Raw genomic sequence first — 21352 nt, forward strand, 5'->3', positions numbered from 1 at the left:
TGTAATCCATAGTCTAATAACATTTATCGGCAAAACACTGATACACTGTGGGTAGTATTAGGTATGTAGAAGTTTATAGTAACTGGATAAGAACAGTTTGGATTTAATTTATTAGCAAAACGTAAAGCTGCTACATGGACAATAGTTTTTTAGTATATATAAAGCAGGGATGGGGAACCTTCGGCCCTCCAGCTGCTGCAAAACTACAATTCCCATCATGCCCGGACAGCTGAAACCTTAGCTTTGACTGTCCAGGCATGATGAGAATTGTAGTTTTGCAACAGCTGGAGGGCCGCAGGTTCCCCATTCCTGATATAAAGGCTATGGACACCTTTTAAAAAGCATTTTTCAATTTTCTCTTTCAGCTTACTGTAGAATAATAAATATGCTTTTCCGGTAGGGCTTTATTAAAACAATTTGTTTACTTTCTGTGCCTCCAAACTGTCCTGTGTCTATAGACAGTTTATGTCAGCACCCACAGACTACTCTATATATTGAGATCTGCAGCTTCCTATTATTTGCACCTTTCTCTGGCAGATGAAGGTGATAATTAAAAGGAATCTGTCACCGTAGTCAGAGTTCATTACATGGGAAAGTCTGTCATCCTGTGACTCAGACGCTTTATTGCAGATCCAGAGATACAAATTTCTGGTTATTTGTCCTCTTTTTGACTCCTTTCAGCATTTCAGTAGTTGCATCTTCAAGCGACTCTGTACCCACAATCTGACCCCCCCAAAACCGCTTGTACCTTCGGATAGCTGCTTTTAATCCAAGATCTGTCCTGGGGTCCGTTCGGCAGGTGATGCAGTTATTGTCCTAAAAAAATACTTTTAAACTTGAAGCTCCGTGCCAAACGGGAGTATCTGTGCCCTAACTTTGCACAACCTCTCTGTCCCTCCTCCCCACCCTCTTCATCATTAGGAATGCTCCAGGCAGATTGCCTTCTATTCCCCACCTGTTTAGCCTGGCACATGGGCTGGATTGTTAAGGACCTGTGCAGTGTTCAGCATGTAGAAAATGTTCCAGTGGCATTCCTAATGATGAAGAGGGTGGGGAGATCTTGAGGAGGACAGATCTTGGATTAAAAGCAGCTATCCAAAGGTACAAGTGGTTGGGGGGGGGGGCAGATTCTGTGTACAGAGTCACTTTCATTTATTGGACAGGCATGCACTTGCCTAGTATGGAGAGCAATGACCCTGTAATCACTTTCATGCTGCCTGAACCACAACCTTGATTGATAGATCTCTCCCTGTTTAGGTATAGGGAGAGATCCATCAATCAAAGCTGTCAGGACAGGATAAATCCTCCAGAGACTGCCCTGATTATGTGAAATATATTAATATGTACCGAACATTTTTTCCAATGTACTTTATGGCCATGAACACAAAACGTCTTTTTTTTTAAATCTTTTTTTGGAATGGCCTCATTTCAAGCCCAAATAACAGTCGTTATTATTAAACAACAGCCGTTATTTGTAAAATCCCGCCATGGTTTTTAAATAACGTATAAAATTATGGCTCCCCCCCCAAAAAAAAGCTGTCAAACAACCAAAAAAAAAAAAAAACGACACTGCGTGGTTGCGGCCTTTAAGAGTATATCTCTTTCTTTTATGCAGTGCACATATACATACTAAAGTGTCATCTGCCTCTTGGCACATTACAGGACTGAATGTCCCATATGTATCTTCTATACATGTCTATTAAGCCTTGTATGTATCACTTTACACACATCAGCATTAGAGATGATTGAAATTAGAAATGAAGGGAAGCGCCTCGTTTGCTCGGCAGTCGGATTATACGCCTGCTGCCTTTGATCTCAGTGCTGCTCTCTGCGGCTCCACCGCGGGTACCTGGAAAAGCTGGATCTATTCCTTGGAGAAGTTTTTCATGACTGGATCCAGCTTTTCCAGGCACCAGTGGTGATGCTGCACAGAGATCAAAGGCAGCCGACATATAAGCTGATGGCCGAGCAAACCAAGTGCTTTACTTTATTTGTAATGTAAATTCACTAATCTCTAATCGGCATCCCTGTGGAGAGTACAGGAGAGGAGCTTTAGGGTACGTTCACACAACATTTCTTGACTACTTTTTTACAGCCGTATTTTGATAATTACAGACGTAAATAATCATGATCATTATTTGCGGCCATCATTTTCTAAACATGGCCTTAAAAACGTTGTTTGAACATACCCTAAAATGCCCCACATCAATTATCTAGCTGTTTTCTTTTAGACAAATGTGTAATGGTAGGTGTTTTAACTCCATAAAGCAACTTTGTTATAGTAAAGTTCCTGAGGACCCTCATGCTAAAGCTTGGCAGTGATCTATATCACTGCTCGTACCAGTGCTGCTCTACATAGAACAAATCTTACATCAGAAAAACTAACAATCTGAGCTGTAAATTATATAAACACAAATATATAAAATTTATATAAATATTTTTTAGATTTTGTCTGTCAAATAGATTACTAGTGAACCAGATATCTGAAATAGTAAAAAGTTACAATTCACATTATAAATAAGTTATCAAAGTTAAAAAGCTGGATAAAATTGTAATATCGTATATACATATTGACCAGTGAACACAACAGAACACATTTCACCATGTCCTGGACGACCTGATATGCATGGAAGTGAGCTTTTCTTTATTTCAGGGAAGGAATGCTAAGGATTGTCCTTAGGAGTTTATACTTTTATACTTTATTTATACTTTTATTAAATAAAACCCACATCACATAGCATGTATCTAGTAAGCTCACATTATGTGATGTGGCTTGAACTGTATATACACATTCATACTAGACTCTAACAAGATTATAGAAGGCTTGTATTGTGTATGAAGTGTCAGGAAACAAATCATGGGCTTGCAAACTACCAGAAAACAGTCATTGTCTATACTGGCCAGTGTTTTGTTCTTTCTCTCTACATCATTCCCTCTATGTCACTTGCTTAGTTTAAGTCATAGAAAATAGTGCATTAAAATCATTGTAAAAAATGTGTGAACTTTCCCTGAAATAATAAGGAACACAGAGGTTTTAGTGAGTACATGCCAACACATCTCTGTTACAAACAGGCAAACAGGTATACAACAGGCAAAATCAATGCCTACTGAATTACTAGTAAAAGGCGCTCAAGAAAGACATGAAATACATATTTGTCAGTGGTCCTATATACCGAGCCTCACATTTCTCTCTACATATGCTCTGTTGCTGAATGCAGGTTTATGTCCTGGTAGGAAGAATCTGACTGCAAGAGAATATTTTTAGTGCATGGACTTACTTGGGAATTCCTGTTCTCTGAGCCAGAGTGGGGTGCCGCTTAGTAATACCAAGTTCCACTTAGGTAGACCCATCTCTTTATATTAGACTAATTTCACACTACATTAGGGAGTGCATTGTAGCTACAGGTTAGCATCCTGGTATACAGCACTTTAATGGCTGAACTTAGTCTAGTGACTACATTCTAGCAGTTTCCCGAATCCATATGTTTATTGAGCAGGACTCTTAAAGGGGTTATCCGATAATAATAAACATCCTATGCTTACCTGTCTGTTCTCCTCCATTGTCCCACTGGTGGTGTCTCTAGCAGTTCACTTTTTAAAACACTTCACTGTCTCTGGCACTTCACTTTCGAGACAGACTAATCTCGGGAGTGACAGTCCGCTCAGCCAATCACTGACTGAGATAGGACAGCACCACGGCCTGTGTTTGGCTGAGCAGGCTGTCACTCCCAAGACAAGTCTATCCTGAAGTCAGCAGGGGACACCGGAGACAGTGCCAGCAGGACACCAGTGAGTGCTGAAAGGAAATCATAGGATGTTTATTATTTTCTATATGACTGCAGCTGTATAGGAAATATTTGCTATAATAAGCGATCCCAGTATAACCCTGCCCCATGTTTCTCTGTGTCAACTGTCTGCAAAATCCCCCCCCCCCTTTTTTTGTTTTTAAATAAGAAACCTGTTTATCTTGGTGCATGCAGTGATAAATAGGTGAGTATGGGACATCAAGTGGTCAGTGAGAAAATTACTACAGTATTTCCTTCCTATATATTTTTACATGTAGAGACAAGATAGATAGAAATAAATTAAAAATAATTAATACAAATATTTTAAAAGATCAGTTCCTGATTATATTGTCTCTCTACCCTCCTCACCTTATTGTTATTTGCCTTCTGTTTATACATTGACATCTTGACCTGTTCCACAGAAATGTACAGGGGCATATCCTGCTGGCCAGTGTAAGGCATATAGTATAGCACATACAGCATATACATGGCAGACAGATTCCATTTCGCCACACCTACGCAGTGAATTAAGCTGCAGGATCCCCATCCACCATTGTGATTACGTATCTTGTAGGCCTTACCATGTATATAAATTGTTTGGGGGGGGGGTTACATTAACTTGTTAGTATACTTTGACACTTCAGAAGAATGTAATATTCTCAGCCCTTTAAAACAGTGAATTAATATTCAGTCAAAATACTGAGAATCCAATAAAAAAGTGACATTTGTATCAGTAGCTTTGCTTCATGTATATAGAAGACATAATCACATTGAAACATCTGAATTCATTCTACATCACTTCTCATGCATCTTCGCTCTGAGGTACTGGTCATAACAATACATTATAATCTAGGTGACTAAATTCTGTAAGAAAAAAAAAAAATCCCTGAGAAAGTAAGAATCTTATAAAATATTCTCCATGATAAAATATGCATTTACAAAGGCACACAGAGGCTCATTCCTGCATATGAAAGCCACTTATTCTTATAACAACGATTAAAATCACCCATTTTACAGACTAAAGCATTCTCTATACTATTCCCTATTTATATTCAAAAATTTGCTCTAAAAATCCAATGATAATTTTTTTTTTTTTTTTAAATTCGATCTAGCGGTTTACAGTTACAACGAGGGCAAAATAATCAGTCCTGGCCGTAGGTCTTGTTTCATTACTATTCTGAGTGCATACAAAGAATAACCTTCTTACTTCATAAGCGGATCATGTAGTTGTCTTCATATGTACAGAAATATTACAGAGCAAACATTAAACGTATATGATACTTCATGGCCATCAAAATTGGAGCCATAGCTTGATCTTGTTCTCCACACTGGTTTCTTTAAGGGCACTTTAACAAGCTGGACATCCCTTGTCTGCGACTTTCCTCTTATTTCCAGAATTATTTCACAATTCTTTTGATTTGTATTGCTCTGTAATATCCGCACAGACCGTAACAATGGGTCTTCTACTTGGGCACCTAGACTGGTTCTTCAGGGTTTGCTTTTTTGAAACTGAGGAACAATTCCAACATCTTCATGTGAAACAGGAGTTTCTTTGTCATTCATATCTGGACCTTCTTGAGCCAACCTCGATAAGTAACTCTGTTGGAGGAATACAAACATCAGGTTTTTTATCAGTAAAAAAAATGCTGCAAAACAAACACATTGCATTTCACATTGCAAGAAAGCACGGGAAACACGGGGACAATTGGCCAAACATTTGAGTGTATGGAGGGATGAGGGGTCATAGATGTTGGCCAAACAAGCATTCAGCCAACAGCTATTGAAGGTGTATGGCCACTTTAAGAAATCAGTGAAGGTTCAGGAGCCCATTTAAATGGAGGTTAGATCCCCCACCCATAATACATTAATGGCAAATCATAAGCAAACATCATGTATCTTATGCTCCCAATGAAAATATAAAATCAAGTGAAGATCAGTTTATATTCATATTACTGTAAATAAAGATACAATAATTTATTTATTTTTTTTGTGGGACAAATAGACCTTTTTAACCCCTTAACGGCCAACAGTGTACGTGTACACCCTGGGTTTGTTAAGGGCGTTCAGAGGGGAGCCCGCTAATTTGCCTTTTAAATGCAGCTGTCAGAGTTGACAGCTGCATTTAAATGGCTTCTTTTCTCCATCGGTGTTGGTCTAGTGGGGGGATCCCCCCTCCCCGCGCGGTGTGATCGTGGAGAAGCAATCCCCACATCTGTAGCGGCTGGGTGTCTGTGACGTAACGGATGTTATTGATCTATGCAGTATATCTATACTGCATAGATCTCAATTTGAGATCAGAGCAGTAATACTAGAAGTACCCCAGCGGGACTTTTATTAAGTGTGTAAAAAAAAAATAAAACATTTTTTATTAATGAAAAATCCCCTTCCCTAATAAAAGTCAGAATCACCCCCTTTCCCCATTTTATAAATGAATATATAAATAAATATATTCAATATCACCGTGTGTGTAATTGCCCGAACTATAAATTTATTTCATTCTTGATCTCGCACGGTAAACGGCGTAAGCGCAAACAAATTGTAAAGTGCAAAATTGCGCCTTTTTGTTCGCATCAAATCCAGTAAAATTGTAATAAAAAGTGATTAAAAAGTTGCATATACGCAAACAAGGTAACGATGAAAAGTACAGATCATGGCGCAAAAATTGACACCTCCCACAGCCCCATAGACCAAAGGTTAAAAGCTCTATAAGCATGGGAATAGATCGATTTTAAGGAACATTTTTTTTTTAAAAAAGGTTTACAATTTTTAAAAGCCATCAAATAAAATAAAAGTTACACAAGTTACATATAGTTGTAATCGTACTAACTTGAGTAACATGCATAACAAGTCAGTTTTACCCCAGGGCGAATGGCGTAAACACGAAACCTCCTCAAATTAAAAAAGTTGTTGTTGTTTTTTTTTGTTTTGTTTTTTTGCAATTTCACCACACATTTAATTTTTTTCTGGTTTTGCAGTGTACCTTATGCAAAAATTCAGTCTGTCATTTCAAAGTACAATAAGGCTGGGTTTACATATATAAGTTTGCATCAGTTGCGTTTTTTGTCTAAAAACTGACCACAACTGATGTCACAACTGATGCCAAAAATGCATCTGTTGTGATCAGTTTTTCTATCCTTCTTTTCATTAAAAACCATCAGTTTCCATCAGTTGTCACAAGTTGCTCTCATCAGTTGACATTTTTTCCCCCAGTATGTTTTCCTGTCATTTTCAATGGGATTTGCAGGGGAGCGCACAGGGGGGCTATATACTAATTGGGGGAGCTCACAGGGGGCTATATACTACAAGGGGAGAGCACACAGGGGGGCTATATGGGAGGGGCAGAGCGCACAGGGGGGGCTATTTAGCAGGGGGAGAGCGCACATGGGGGGCTATATACTACTGGGGGAGAGCGCACAGGGAAGCTAAATACTACTGGGGGGCAACAGGGGGCTATATACTACTGGGGGAAAGCGCACAGGTAAGCTAAATACTACTGGGGGGGCAACAGGGGGGCTATATAATACTGGGGGAGAGCGCACAGGAAAGCTAAATACTACTGGGGGGGCAACAGGAGGGCTATATACTACTGGGGGAGAGCGCACAGGGAAGCTAAATACTACTGGGGGGCAAGAGGGGGGCTATATACTACTGGGGGGGCAACAGGGGGGCTATATACTACTGGGGGAGAGCACACAGGGAAGCTAAATACTACTGGGGGGCAAGAGGGGGGCTATATACTACTGGGGGGGCAACAGGGGGGCTATATACTACTGGGGGAGAGTGCACAGGGAAGCTAAATACTACTGGGGGGCAACAGAGGGGCTATATACTACTGGAAGAGCAACAGGGGGGCTATATACTACTGGAAGAGCAACAGGGGGGCTATATACTACTGGGGGAGCAACGGGGGCTATAGGGGAGGGGGAGAGCACACAGGTGGAGATATATGTTTATTTTTTTACATTGTGCTGCTATTTGCCTCAACGGCGGATGCCAGAGCCGAACGACATGCGTCCTGCCCGGCGAGGCATCCGGCGCTCCATTCACTTTAGTGGATGCGGCGCTGCACAGCCTTGCGGGCCGCACAGGAGAACGCTGCATGCTGCGTTCTCCCGTGCGGTCGGTCCGGCGGTGCGGCGTCACTATTTACACGCCGCATATATTGAACGATCCCATTGAAAACAATGGGATCAGTTCAATAATGCGTTTCCCTCCGGCGCTTTTCTCATGCGCCGGAGGGAAACGCCGCCGCACCGCCGGACAAATTTAAACCCGGCCTTAGTGGCTCAAAAAATAAGGGCTTATTTGGGTCTCTAGGTGAAAAATGAAAGCGCTATGGCCTTTTAAGCACAAGAAGGAAAAAACTAAAGCTATGCAACGGACGCTGTTAAATGAAGTGTGAGCATAGCCAAAGGCAGTACTTTTTGCACTTTTTTTACTTACAAATTTTTTTTTTGAAAAAAGCCATATTCTGACTTTTTATTAGTACCAGACTCTTATGGATTGGGCATTTATCAGCAATTTGGTTACGCTGATCACCGTGTGGGATCAATAATGGTTTATTTTAATATTTTTCACAATTTAGCATAAAGTCATATCAAACTTGTTATCAAGTTTGGGAAAATGGGATTTAAACTTTTATTAGGGAAAGGTTTTTTGGACCCCTGACAGGTCCCGTGTGCATGCTGCGATCAATATTGATTGCTGCGTGCACAGGGTTACACAGGGTGCACAGAATTCCTGGGATCGGATTAAATAACAAAAAAGTTGTTTTATTTAGTTTTTTAAAGAAATCATTTTAGTACCATCTAATTACTGTATTTTGCATTAAATAAGGGTTGTTCTTTTCTTTTTACATTGTGACCCACCTATTGGCAGATGGGAAGCTCACTGTCGAGTAATAGGCCTGAGTAAAAGTCAGTGAATGAGAAATGGCTTTGGATGATGACATCTTTTTTGGGGGGTGGGAGCCAAATATTTTTTTCTCTAATCTACCGCACATATTCCTGTGTAAACAGGCATGTGCGGCTTATTATGATTACGTTAATAGGCTATTGATGAAGTTAGCTGTACAATTGATTGAGCCTCAATTGTTTGCAGCACTAGTCAGGCTGTGTAAAATAGCCCTATTCTCAAAGATTCACACAGATTTATCTGACAGATTCTTGAAGCCAAAGCCAGGAATGGATTTGAAAAGAGGAGAAATCTCAGTCTTTCCTCTATGACCTGTTCTCTGTTTATAGTCTGTTCTTGGCTTTGGCTTCAATCATCTATCAGATAAATTTGTCTGTGTAATAGGGCCTTTAGACCAGGCCTAGATAAACCCTGCTCAGGTAGAGGCTCAGATCGCCCTCTAAGATCCCTATTACACCAAAAGATGTCTGACAGATTATCTGACAGATTTTTTCAGCCAAAGTCAGGAACAGACTATAAACAGGGAACGGGTCGTAAAGATAAGACTGAGATTTTTCCTCTTTTCAAATCTATTCCTGGCTTTGGCTGAAAAAATCTCTAAAATAATCTGTCAGACATCTTTTGGTGTAATAGGGCCTTTACTACAAGCAATCCACAGAACATTCAGAATGCAGATGGGGTTTTATTCATTGTACTATACCAAAGTTTAGTACAAAATCTACACCAAGGATCCTGGTGTATTGGCTTTACAACCCATGAACACATACATTGCTTCTATCAGTGTTCTCTGTTTTAATAAACCTGGGCAAAAAAAAGTTGTTTCAATGTATAATCTGTATAATAATAATAATAATAATAATAATAATAATAATTAGCCATCCATTTACCAATGACATCTCTATTTCTGCCATAAACAACTATGTTTTATACAGCAATGGCTTTGACATTTACACCACATACTGTGGAGCAATATTTTGTGTACGAAACCTTACTAGCTAACTCAGTAAACAGGCTTGGCGTGATAAAGTCCCTCTTCATCTGACACAGGGTTACTAATGCCTTTCAGATGACACCATGAGTGTGTAAAAAGAAACAGCCAGCCTCCCTGATGTCACCATGATATATGTCTGAAGCTCAGTTTAGATGTTGGCTGCTGATGTCGTCTGCTGCCCAGAAACTCATAATTTACCGGGGGATAATGACAGCACAGAGCAGAAACCTATTAAAAATGACAAGTACGCCAACTGTCCTGTAACATCCCTTTCTGGGGAAGAGCCCAGCTAATGTCAGTGACTTAAAGCTTTCAAGTGAAAGCATCTGTCTGCAGCCTCACTAGCACTGGGCTTACCGATTTAATGAGAAACAACATTTCACAAGGTGGGATATCAGGACTGCCTTAGACTATCACTAGAGGACAAGCCTTTGGGAATACAAAAAAGCTTTCTGCCAGTGATATCATGTATCTTCCTGTATGACTCTGCCAGCCTTTTGCCTGTCTAATGGCACAAATCAATCACTAAACAGCTTGGAACACCATGATCTAGCTGGAGTTTAATGTGATAAAAAAACATATACTGCCATCAAAAATGAGATTACATGGTAATCTTTGCCGGTGTTCTCTTTAATACGGTACACATCAGTTTTATAGCGTCTTCAACAACAGAGTTAAGATGTTCTTTTAAATGAATGGCAATGTGGCTTCCTCTGAACCAGATGCTGGATACAGATGTCAAATCAAGACATCTAGTTAGTAAAGAGCAGCTTCACCCTACTGTATGCTAGCAGCCGGCAGTGTTGTCATTTGGCTGTTCTCCCTGAGTTCAGCAGTCTGTTTCTCTTATGACCCTACTGTATGCACACCGTATCATAAAGGAAGATACATTTACAGAAGTTTTTTTGAGATATAAATCCTAGGTTTGTACATAGTATTTTGTTCAGTATTTGTATCAAAAAACAGAAATGGAAACAAAAACATACTTTGTGTGAACAAAGGCTGTGAGAATTTTAGAACTGCAGAGAAAGGCTATGTTCGCACTACATTCTTTTATAATAAAAAATGGACGCTGGTTGCAATGGAATCAGCGACTATTCTTTACTGCAGGGCCGCATTGCATTGAAGTCAACACAGTGCCGCCTGCTTTATGCACACATCGTTATTTTAACGCCCATTCTTTAGAACAGGCGTTAAAATAATGTACATGCCTTTTATTTCCGGACGCCGTCCACCGAACAGCATCCGGAAATAATAGCTGTTCACACAAGTCGGCCGACGGACATACTTTACTGGCCGACGGACATACTTTACATTGAAGTAAATGGTTAATTGATTTGCGGGCACAGCCCGACGGTACCCGCAAATTAATTGTAAAGTAAATGTTCCTGCAGCTGATACAGAGGTATCAGCAGCAGGAACGTTGTAAATGAAGCCTGTTGGTCAGCAGTTTATCGGCGTCCGTTGCTATGCAGTGGACACTATTAAACGTACTGCGAACATAGCCAAAATGTATGTATGTATATGTGTATATATACACCCGCTTTGTGCAGCTTTGGAGGTGCGGCTTTCTCCTGCTTCTATATATACAGTATATATGCAAAAAAGGGGTCCGTGGAGCGTCAGTTACGAGTCTCAAAACACGGGAATAGCCAGATATCTCTCTCTCCAAAGAAGGAAGCCCATTGCCAAGGGGTGCCTCCTAGTGGGGAGAGCACCAAACCACCCTGATACGTAGTCCCTCAGGTCCTCACTCTGTTACGAGCTTTGGGACCTAAATAGGGAAACACCAGGGTGGCCCCTGTAAGTCAAAGTCTAACTCTGTGGCGAGTATAACGACATAAGACAAGGGTTACCAAGGCTAGGCATCCATCCACAGACTGCAGTTTCGGGGTATTTGCCCCTCGTCAGTGTGGAGCAGGATTCTGGCTACTGGGGCAATGATAAATAGACCAACAAAACACAACAATCACTGAACTCAGGGAGAACAGTGAAAAATTGGATGGATGCCTAGCCTTGGTAACCCTTGTCTTATGTCGTTATACTCGCCACAGAGTTAGACTTTGACTCACAGGGGCCACCCTGGTGGTTTCCTATTTAGGTCCCAAAGCTCGTAACAGAGTGAGGACCTGAGGGACTACGTATCAGGGTGGTTTAGTGCTCTCCCCACTAGGAGGCACCCCTTGGCAATGGGCTTCCTTCTCTGGAGAGAGGGATATCTGGCTATTCCCGTGTTTTGAGACTTGTAACTGAGGCTCCAGGGACCCCTTTTTTGCATATTCAAATTTAATGAGTACTCCATTGGAATTTTTCACTGTTCTCCCTGAGTTCAGTGATTCTTGTGTTTTGTTGGTATGTATATATATATATATATATATATATATATATAATGCTTTATTTGTATAGCGCACACAGATTCCGCAGCACTTTACATAGTTTGCCAATTTTGGTCACTGTCCCCATTAGGGCTCACAATCTAAATTCACCTATCTGTATGTTTTCGGTGTGGAAGGAAACCGGAGTACCCGGAGGAAGCCCACGCAAACACAAAGAAAACATACATACTCTTTGCAGATGTTGCCCTTGGTGGGGTTTGAACCCAGGACCCCAGCGCTGCAAGGCTGCAATGCTAAAAGGCGCCCATTTCATGCAAATTGTCAATAATTTGCTTTAAACATCCACATTTTGGTGCCAAAATGATGTCTGTCCCCAAATAATTACAGTGAAACGGCTAAAATAAGACGTTGTGGGAACATAGCCAAAAAGAGCATTGCAAGAAACACGTGCAATTTATAGACACATGCAGTTTTTAGATAAAGTTTGTAAACAGCAGCTGGAAAAACATGGTTTAGCACCAGCCTTTCCTTAGGCAGTGTTCACACATAACATTTCTTTTGCGTTAATGATTTCTTTTTTGCCACGATTTATGCATTCACAGTAAATTTGTGCAGTGATTTTGATGGAATTGCAAAGCCAGGACATTTAGGTTCTACAAAGTAACGCAGCAAAAACACAAATGTGGGAACACAGCCAGATTGTGTGATTTGCAGAATAGAAACAAGTATTACGTATACTAATAACTTTATAAGTAGAGCCCAATGTTTTTAGCAGATGCCAGCAGTGTTAAAAAAAAATGAAATAAAGGGTATGAGCAAAAAAGCTGTACTAGGGGACATTAATAGAAGGTATTGTAATTTCTGGAGCACATTATTGGCATAGCTGTAGGAGCAGACTGAGAGGGATTGAGTTCTGGAGTAAGGCTTTCTATAAGGGGTTTATGGATGTGAGGTGGTGCCAGAGAGGATGCCGTGGGAGTAATTTGGGAAGTGCCCAACATTCATCTCATTGGTCTGCTTATTTCCATGTTTGTAGTCACAGCTATCATTAATAATAACAAATAAAAGAGAATGCAATGTTGTGGCAGATGAGCCAGGTTTACCCCATGACAGAATTTGTTTTGTCAGAAACTGCATAGATTTCAAGAATTCAAACAGCCATAGCCATGTGTCTTATGACAGCTTGGCTGAAGAGAAAAGAGTATATTTGTACTGAGAAGCATGCCCTCGAGACCAGTCTTTATCCTTACAACATAGTTTATAATCTGGAATATTTGATTATTCTTTACCTCAAGTCAGGGGTGTAGCTAGGATTCATGGGGCCACATAGCAAAAAACGGTACAACCCCATTCATACTCACCTGTCCTGGCACAGTCCCATGGCGTTCTTTGGTTCTCCAAGCTCCCTGGTGTGTGAGTAACGTCACTCAAGCACCGGAGAGCTGGGAGAACAAATAGTGGGGGACTGCGCCGGGCCAGGAGAACATGTGTATGAGGGAAGGGGGCCCAAGAGAGACTGGCAGGGTGGGAAGCCATTTGCCTCTTGTTCTGTCAGTTCATTAGAAAGGCTCACATTAAAAAGGCCAGGGTGGCCTGCGGGCCCCATAGCCGTGGTATGGTCTGCCTTTATGGTAGCTATGTCACTGCCTCTAATGCTCTGTGACCTGGGCAGAGGTCATTGTGGAGGGAGGAGGAGATAAGCTCCTTAGGAGATAAGTTCCCAACCTAAAGCCCCTATTACACAGGGCGACGAAGAGGAGCGAACAAGTGTTATCAGCACTCACTTGCTCCTTGTGCCCTTCTCGCTGCCGGCGCCATTATAGCTGGTGAGTACAGCAGGTGAGTACGGGGTGGGGTGGGGGGGGCGCAGGGAGCTGCCCAGGTGATCGCTTGATGGTCTGGACAGCCTATATCAGATGGCAGAAGTCTCCCGCTGCTCCTATTTTCTCCATATCGCTGCTACATTAGTCGTTTGTTTTTCAACATGTTGAAAGACAAACAACGGGAACGACCAGCCGACATCGGTTATGTGAGCTGTTCATTGCCTTCTATTACACAAGACGATTATCATCCATAACGGCCGATATTGGCCGAATACGTCGTTTCGTGTAATAGGGTCTTAAGGACAATGGTGTGTTCCTGTGTTACCTATATGTAGGTGTTACCTCTCATTGTCATGCTGCTTTTGGTAATAATGAATAGACTGCTGGAGATAGGAGGATAAAAGGCTCACATCTCGATGCTGGTGAGGACTGTGATAATAGTAAAAAAAAAAAAAAAAAAAAAAGATATTCCTGGAATCCCGATTAGAAGCCATGTGTAGCTGTGGGCTTATTTTACCACTGTTCAGCTGCTGACAGGTCGACGCTAAAGCTGGCCAAACATTGTAAGTTTGAGAGCCTGCTCCCTAGACTGCACATGGGTTGTACAGTTGTCTCAAAGCTTATACAAGTGTGTGATATTGTGTGAAAAGGCAAAGGTGCAGTGACACTTTAAGGCCACTCAGCCCTCATCATCTACAGTCATTGCATGTGTCTCGGAAATGTTTCCTATAAAAAGTAGGCCTTATGTTTAATGTGTGTATGTAGAATGTAGTAGGGCCCAATAAACACAGTAGGGGTCAGGAAATAGCATTACTCTAATCTGTACTTTCTGCTCTAGGGATTTAGGAAGACATAGTACTCTACAAAAGTATGGTCTCCACGAGACAGTCCCCCAGTGCTGACGGTGCAGTGATTAGAGGCTTTCATTCACTGCTCCCGTCACACCAGCTGCTGCAGCCTCACTGGCAGACCTCAATGTAAAGTTATTAGCCTGCTATTTTAAAATAATTTGCCCACAGAGCAGATATAATGGACTTTATTTGTAGGAGTGATATATTAACCCCTAAGGATGCAGCCATTTTTTTGTTTGTTTTATCATCCTCACTTTTGAAAATATTGATAACATAATATACAATTTTTTGTGTATCCAGTTTTTTTATAAATGTTTTTTATAGTGAATAATGTGCAATGAAAATGACAGGTTAACCTTATTCTTCAGGTGAGTATGATTATGTTGATACCTAATTTATATATTTTTTGCTATGATCTACTTTTTAAAGGGGTACTTTGACGAAAATATTTCTCTTGCAGATCAACTGGTGTCCGAAAGTTATATAGATTTATCATCTACTTCTATTTTAAAAATCTCCAGTTTTTATTAGCAGGAAGTGGTGTATTTTTTTCCAGTCTGACACAGTGCTCTCTGCTGCCACCTCTGTCCATGTCAGGAACTGTCCAGAGCAGCAGCAAGCAAACTTTTCTTGCTCTGGACAGTTCCTGACAGAGATGGCAGCAGAGAGCACTGTGTAAGAATACACCACTTCCTGCAGGACATACAGCAACTGATAAGCACTGAAAAACTGGAGATTTTTAAATAAATTACAAATCTATATAACTTTCTGGCACTAATTGATTTAAAATAAAACAAACAAAAATTAGCAAACTCTGTGTCGCAATTTTCACCTACAACTTATTACATTTGGTTCATTGCTGAAGCTTGTGGGAGCTAGTTTTTTTTTTTTTTTTGTAGGGTAATCTGTAGTTTTTATTGGAACCTTTTTGTGGTCCATGTGACTTTTTGATCTTTTTGATCTTTCATTTTGTGAGGCAAGGTGACCAAAAACAACAAATTTAGAACTGGCATTTTTTCCCCCCTATATAGCATTCAAAATGTTTAAAAAAATAAAAAACATAATAGTTCTGACATTTACAGACAGGGTCATGGCAATTATGTTTGTATTTATCTTATTTTTGTATGAAAAATAAAAGGTTGTGGTATGAATTATTGATTTCTTTTTAAACTTTTTTTTTTATATATATTTTCTTTAGTTTCCCCTTCATCACTTGTCTACTTATGTATTGCTGCGTGTTGTGATTTTACCAGTGTCTGATCACATCCCGCCTGGGGCCTCTCTCTTTTTCCAACCCCTTAGGGGCTGTGGTGGTGTAGATGTTGTAAGCTTTCCCCTAGCCATGTGTTATACAGAGGCCATAAATGTGATGTGAATAGAGTTTAGAATGTATTATATGTAGTAAACATGCTGAGGGTTTTTACAAAGAAAAGAAACAATAATACTAAAGAACTATAAAATGGCTGTAGCCATGGCAAACAAAGTGGTTTTTAACTTTTTGCAACTTTTAGGCTGCATTCAAGTGTGATGGATTTGTTTTCAGCATGGAACTGAAGAAAAATACACTACATTACAGTGCATGGGTTTGTGGCTGCAGATTTCAGGGACTACTGTGGGTTGTAAAGTCTGCAGCATGCCCATTATATAACTACTTTACCACATATTCTTGCAATCTAAAGGGTAAAGCCTGTGACAACTAAATCCTCATGCCAACATGGACTCATTCTTTGTATGTATTTTACACTCTGCTGGTGTTCCAGTCAAGCCAAATTATCACCAACCCAGTGGATAGTTGATAACTGATAGAGCGGACCCTCACCAATAGGGTAATGGTGCAATAGGTCAATAAATTCCCACATAATACATTGCTTTGTAATCCATTTTTGTTTTTTAAAGGTGCTTGTAGACTGTAGTACCTGCAGGTTTTTGTAGTGTACTCGGCTCCGGCAGTGAGATGTTTTTGCTGCTTCCTCACTGGTGTAGAAGAGACCACAAAGTTTGCAGTAGAATCCAGTCCTTGGAACCACAAATTCTACACCTATGTGCAAGAGTCACAATGGTTAAAAAAAAAAAGTCAACTCTAAAGCCAACTCACAGCTACTCCTTCCACTTTATGATTCCATTTGATACTAGTCATCTGTAGTTGATCACAGATATATTTAGCACAAATAATAATAATAGACAAATTGTTCTCTATATACCTAGCGGTATGTTCAGCTCAGTATAGACGTCATCTTGCTCCCAGGAGGGTGAAGAATGAAGATCTTTTGTTTCTAGTTCTGAAACTTCTGGAGACTTCTCTTCTGTTTATAAAAAAATGCTTCAATCAAACAAAACACTTTAATTCCTAATGACAGTATCAGGAAACATAGACAAGTAAGGAAAATACAGAGACGCACAAAGATTCATTCACCCAAATCTATAGGCTGTCAATAGTCTGTCAATGGCTGTCAGATCGCAGAGCACCAAATAAAAATTCAGCCTGCATTTCCTCATAGATTTACAGGGCAAAGGAATGGAATGGATATTCCTGGCAGCCCTGGGTGTTATCAAAACGATCTGACTGCTAAAAGAAGAAATTCTAATAATACCACCATGTTGAATACATTTTAGTAAAGCATAGCGTTTCATAGAATTTATAAGAGGTAACTGTGTTGGCTGGACTACACTGAAATGGATGATATTAGTAAGAGAAATGTCACTGGAAATCAGCTGTTCTCTTCAGTCAATCAATGATGGCAAATGTGAAAAGAATACTGGATTGGAAGAGACTCACCTACTGTGTGGTCTGTAAGAGGAGTGATTGCACTTAATATAGATGGCTTTGTGGATTTGATTTCTCTGGCATCCACATTACATTAATGCACCACTATAATAATGATCTTTATATATCATTAACATATTCCACAGCACTTAGATATTCAATATGGATGATTCTATATTCATTTCATTCCTAGAGCTTCCCTAATACCAACACTAACATGTTATGTGAAGGGGTTTTAGTATTAGGGAATCTCTGGGACTGGAATGTGTATGGGATCTAATTTAGCTCTTATTTGGCAGAAAGACTGTGCAATCTGAACGGCTGATACTGTCCGATACCGGTTAGGACAAAAAGGCACAGTGTACCTTTCATACATCTGTCTGCACTTCCATAATGTAGAAAAATGCTGAAGTGCTTTTATTTTATAGTAAAAAGAGTCAAAGAGGTTGCTGAGCTCCAGAAGTGCAGCAAGCTGTAACACCTCCTCCTCCTGTACTCCCATACCTGACCCTGCAAGGGGCTCAGCTTCCAGGTGTCAGAAGGAAGGGGGAGAGAGGAGGCATTACAGCTTGCAGCTTTTCAGGAACTTGGAAAAGCCTCCTTGCATCAGAGAATAAAAGCATTTTTCTACATCCAGTTGGATATATGAGGTATCTTAATAGCCTAACAGTGTCAGCAGTTTGGAACATGAATTATAGCTGACAGATCCCCTTTAAGGCATACCTGACATTTCAGGTAACTTTTTGAAGAAGAAGAAAGATGCTAGAAGTATAGTAGTACTTTGGCTAGCTGTTTTTTTTTTGCAAAGACTCAGATTAACCCCTTATAAGAAGCCTGTCCCCTCCCCTAGCAGATCTGCTTGTCTAGCAGATTAACCCTTTACTAAAAACCGTTTCCTAGTCAAGCAAATTAACATATTATAAAGTTAGCTCCGCCCCTCCAAATGGATGTAAAACCTGTTTTCTTTAATTCCGCAGGCAATTATTGGGTTTTCCAATGTTATATATTTTAAAAAGTATTATAATTTATCTAATGTCATTTATTGCATTTTTCTCAGAATGGAATGGTCCAAAGATAGGTTCCCTTTAAATGATTGTGCTGATAAAGCCCCCAACTGCACTACATGTATATCCTAACCAGCGCCCCTACCATAGCTTCCTCCATAGCTTGATATCCAGGAAAAACTTTTAATCCGGCATGTGGGGTAGTCAGCGCGATGTGGACTAGGCAACGGGTGGAGTTACAAGTAACAGCCCTCTGCCTGTCAGCGTGCTCTACAGGGGTGAGTGACAGGCAAAAAGGGCTTCTAACAGGAGGAAGAAACAGCATGTATGGTAGGGGGGCTGGTTAGGACATCTATGTAGGGCAGCTGGGAGCTTTATCAGCACAATCGTGCTGATTGGTTCCCTTTAAAGTCAAAGCCAATTTTTATTTGCAATTGCAATTTTTTCCTCTTTGCCCTGGCAATAAGTCTTATATTTCCATCTACAGATATGAGATCTTTTTGTTTCCAGGACCAGTTGTACCTTGTAATGACACTCCTGTTGGCATTGTCAGTGGCAACAAGTAAAATAAAAAGCATTTAAGCTCGATTTGTGCCAATTGCTGATGCTGGCTGCTAGCTACTGACAGCAGCCGCCAGCATCTGGAGAGGGCAAGGCTTCCATGATGTATGACGTACATGTAGGCCATGGATGTCTGCCTCAGAAAATGCTTGTATTCCACATAAAATAACAATTTTTGCATGTACAACTTGTACTCCACTATTTAAATGCATACAAGGTATTACAAGTGTACAATATATTTCTATAATATACACACAATACCATAAGAATGTATTTAATATATAACTTTTTAGAATGAGAATTATATTCATTGAAGGATCTAAATGTATCACCCCCCCCCCCTTGTAACTTACCAGAAGTGGAGAGCTCTCTTTCTCTTTTATTTCGCCTTTCCTCTTGTATGTCCACCATAGTCACACTGCTGTCTGTAGGAGAGCCCATTCCCTTGTACAGATCTGAACTGCCTTTATCTACAGTATCTGTAATGTCGCCTATACAGTCTCTTGCTGGTTCCTGGATGTGGAGCCTGTTAGGACTTTTTTCGTTTTCTTCCAGTTCGTCGCACTTTTCCTTAGAGTTCACATTTACATTGGGCACATTTACAGCTGGATCGCAGCAGCTACTGTCAGGGCTGGCACTTCCTCTAAGCGATGTGCAGCTCAGCACTACAGACGAGCACTCACTCCTGCTTCTCTGATTAAACCGACATTGTAAGTTCACAGCGTCAATATCGAGTGCACACATCTGAATGCAGTTCTCACCGTCCTTAGGGACAACAGAAACAATTTCTTCAAGCTCTGTAATATCTGGTTCTACAATAAGATCTTCTTCGCCCACTTCATCTACTGTCACAAGTTCCTCCATGTTGGTTGGGTACCAGATTTCACCTTCTACTTCACTTCCACTGTCCCAGTCCTCCTCCTGTGATTGATATAGATACCACAGAGTTATACAATGTTGCCATTTTTATTTAACTCTTAAACCATGAGGAGTGTGAAACAATAAAAGTGGTTTAAGATGAATTTGGATTGAGAGCGTTTTGCAAGAAGAGCTCAAAATTTTTTGAACTTGTAACTTGGTTTAAGAGCTCCCTGTACTGGGTGGGAGGGGGAGGGGCATGCTCTGCATAGCGGGGTCTGCAGCCCTGTACTCTGACCCAGGAGGTCTCCTTCAACTTACAAATCATAGCAGATCCACTTCAGGCTGGGGCCCACATCAGGGGACAGTACTGTGGAGATAATGTCTCCATAGAGGTAACCCCTCTCTCCCAAGACAGAGTGCTGCTATACTGTGCCCACATCTGTCCTGCTCATTCCTTCATGCTCCCTGCAGTCTCTGTCAGCCCTTGTGTTTCCCATCCTCTCCATTCCTTCTATAGTGTGCCTGCACTCAAAGTCAGCTATACATACTGCTGCTATATTGTGCCTGCACTTACACTCAGCTACACACACTGCTGTAGAGAAAATATTCTGTCACTGTCCTGCACAGCTCTGTGATTCTCACTTCCTGATTGGTCCATGCTGAACACACACCCCTTCCCCATTGCTGTCATGTGACCACACAGACCTCTAACAGCAGCCCTGCTTCTCTATTCTAGCCTGTTGTACTACACTACTGCATTATGGGGATCTGCAGTTCCATCCTCTATCTACAAGCTGCTGCTGTGTTATCAGGGTTATGTAGTTACTATACATTATACTCCACATGCTGATTGCTATACTGTACAGTAACTTATCGCGTATTCTGCTGTTTCTGAATGTTTGTTTCATTTGTTTTACATGTTATTCACAATAAAAACAATATTATTTTTGGGACGGGGAACCAATTTTCTGCATTTGTATGATAACTTATGGAAAATTTGCTTTGGTTTCAGAGTGGATTTGGATTACAAGCGCCTTCCTGGAACGAATTATACTCGTAATCCAAGGAACCACTGTGTATGTATGAGCTATTCCAATACATTAACCAAGTAACTAAAGGCTTTTAGAAGTTAGTGTGTTGATATATAAGAATCCCCAACTGTTACATTTGCTGGAGTATCATCAGGTCTTGCTGTCTAATAATCTAGTTTTCGGTGCCCTAAAGGAAAGTAAGTAGTGCTATAATAGCCAGCGTCCGTGCTTACAGGACCAGTTTGTCTGCCCACACAGATATTGATAGCATTAGCTCATGAATAGAAAGCGATAGATCTGGAGGTATTCCCAGGACATTTTTTTCAACACAAATATCCATTAACCACAATGTATCATGTACCATTTGCTACCTGAAGTAAGTGATAGAAGTGGCACTTCAATGTCTATGACGGGATAAGCACAGAAGAGGG

At 40.6% G+C, this 21352-nt stretch overlaps 1 protein-coding gene across 2 annotated transcripts in view; it reads right to left on the reverse strand.

Moving 5' to 3' along the window:
* Nucleotides 1-3934: 3934 nt before the first annotated feature.
* The window catches only part of RBM20 (RNA binding motif protein 20), a 157478-nt gene continuing 140060 nt past the window's right edge, over nucleotides 3935-21352 (reverse strand). For both annotated transcript variants that reach the window (XM_069979791.1, XM_069979789.1), the window contains exons 11-14: nucleotides 19383-19950; nucleotides 16902-17003; nucleotides 16617-16738; nucleotides 3935-5384 (exon numbers count right to left, since the gene is read on the reverse strand). In XM_069979791.1, the coding sequence (XP_069835892.1) occupies nucleotides 5274-5384; nucleotides 16617-16738; nucleotides 16902-17003; nucleotides 19383-19950 (903 nt within the window). In that variant the 3' untranslated portion in view covers nucleotides 3935-5273. The remainder of the gene's footprint in view (nucleotides 5385-16616; nucleotides 16739-16901; nucleotides 17004-19382; nucleotides 19951-21352) is intronic.

This window comes from Dendropsophus ebraccatus, chromosome 8 (genome assembly GCF_027789765.1).
Source record: "Dendropsophus ebraccatus isolate aDenEbr1 chromosome 8, aDenEbr1.pat, whole genome shotgun sequence".
Taxonomy (NCBI): Eukaryota; Metazoa; Chordata; class Amphibia; order Anura; family Hylidae; genus Dendropsophus; species Dendropsophus ebraccatus.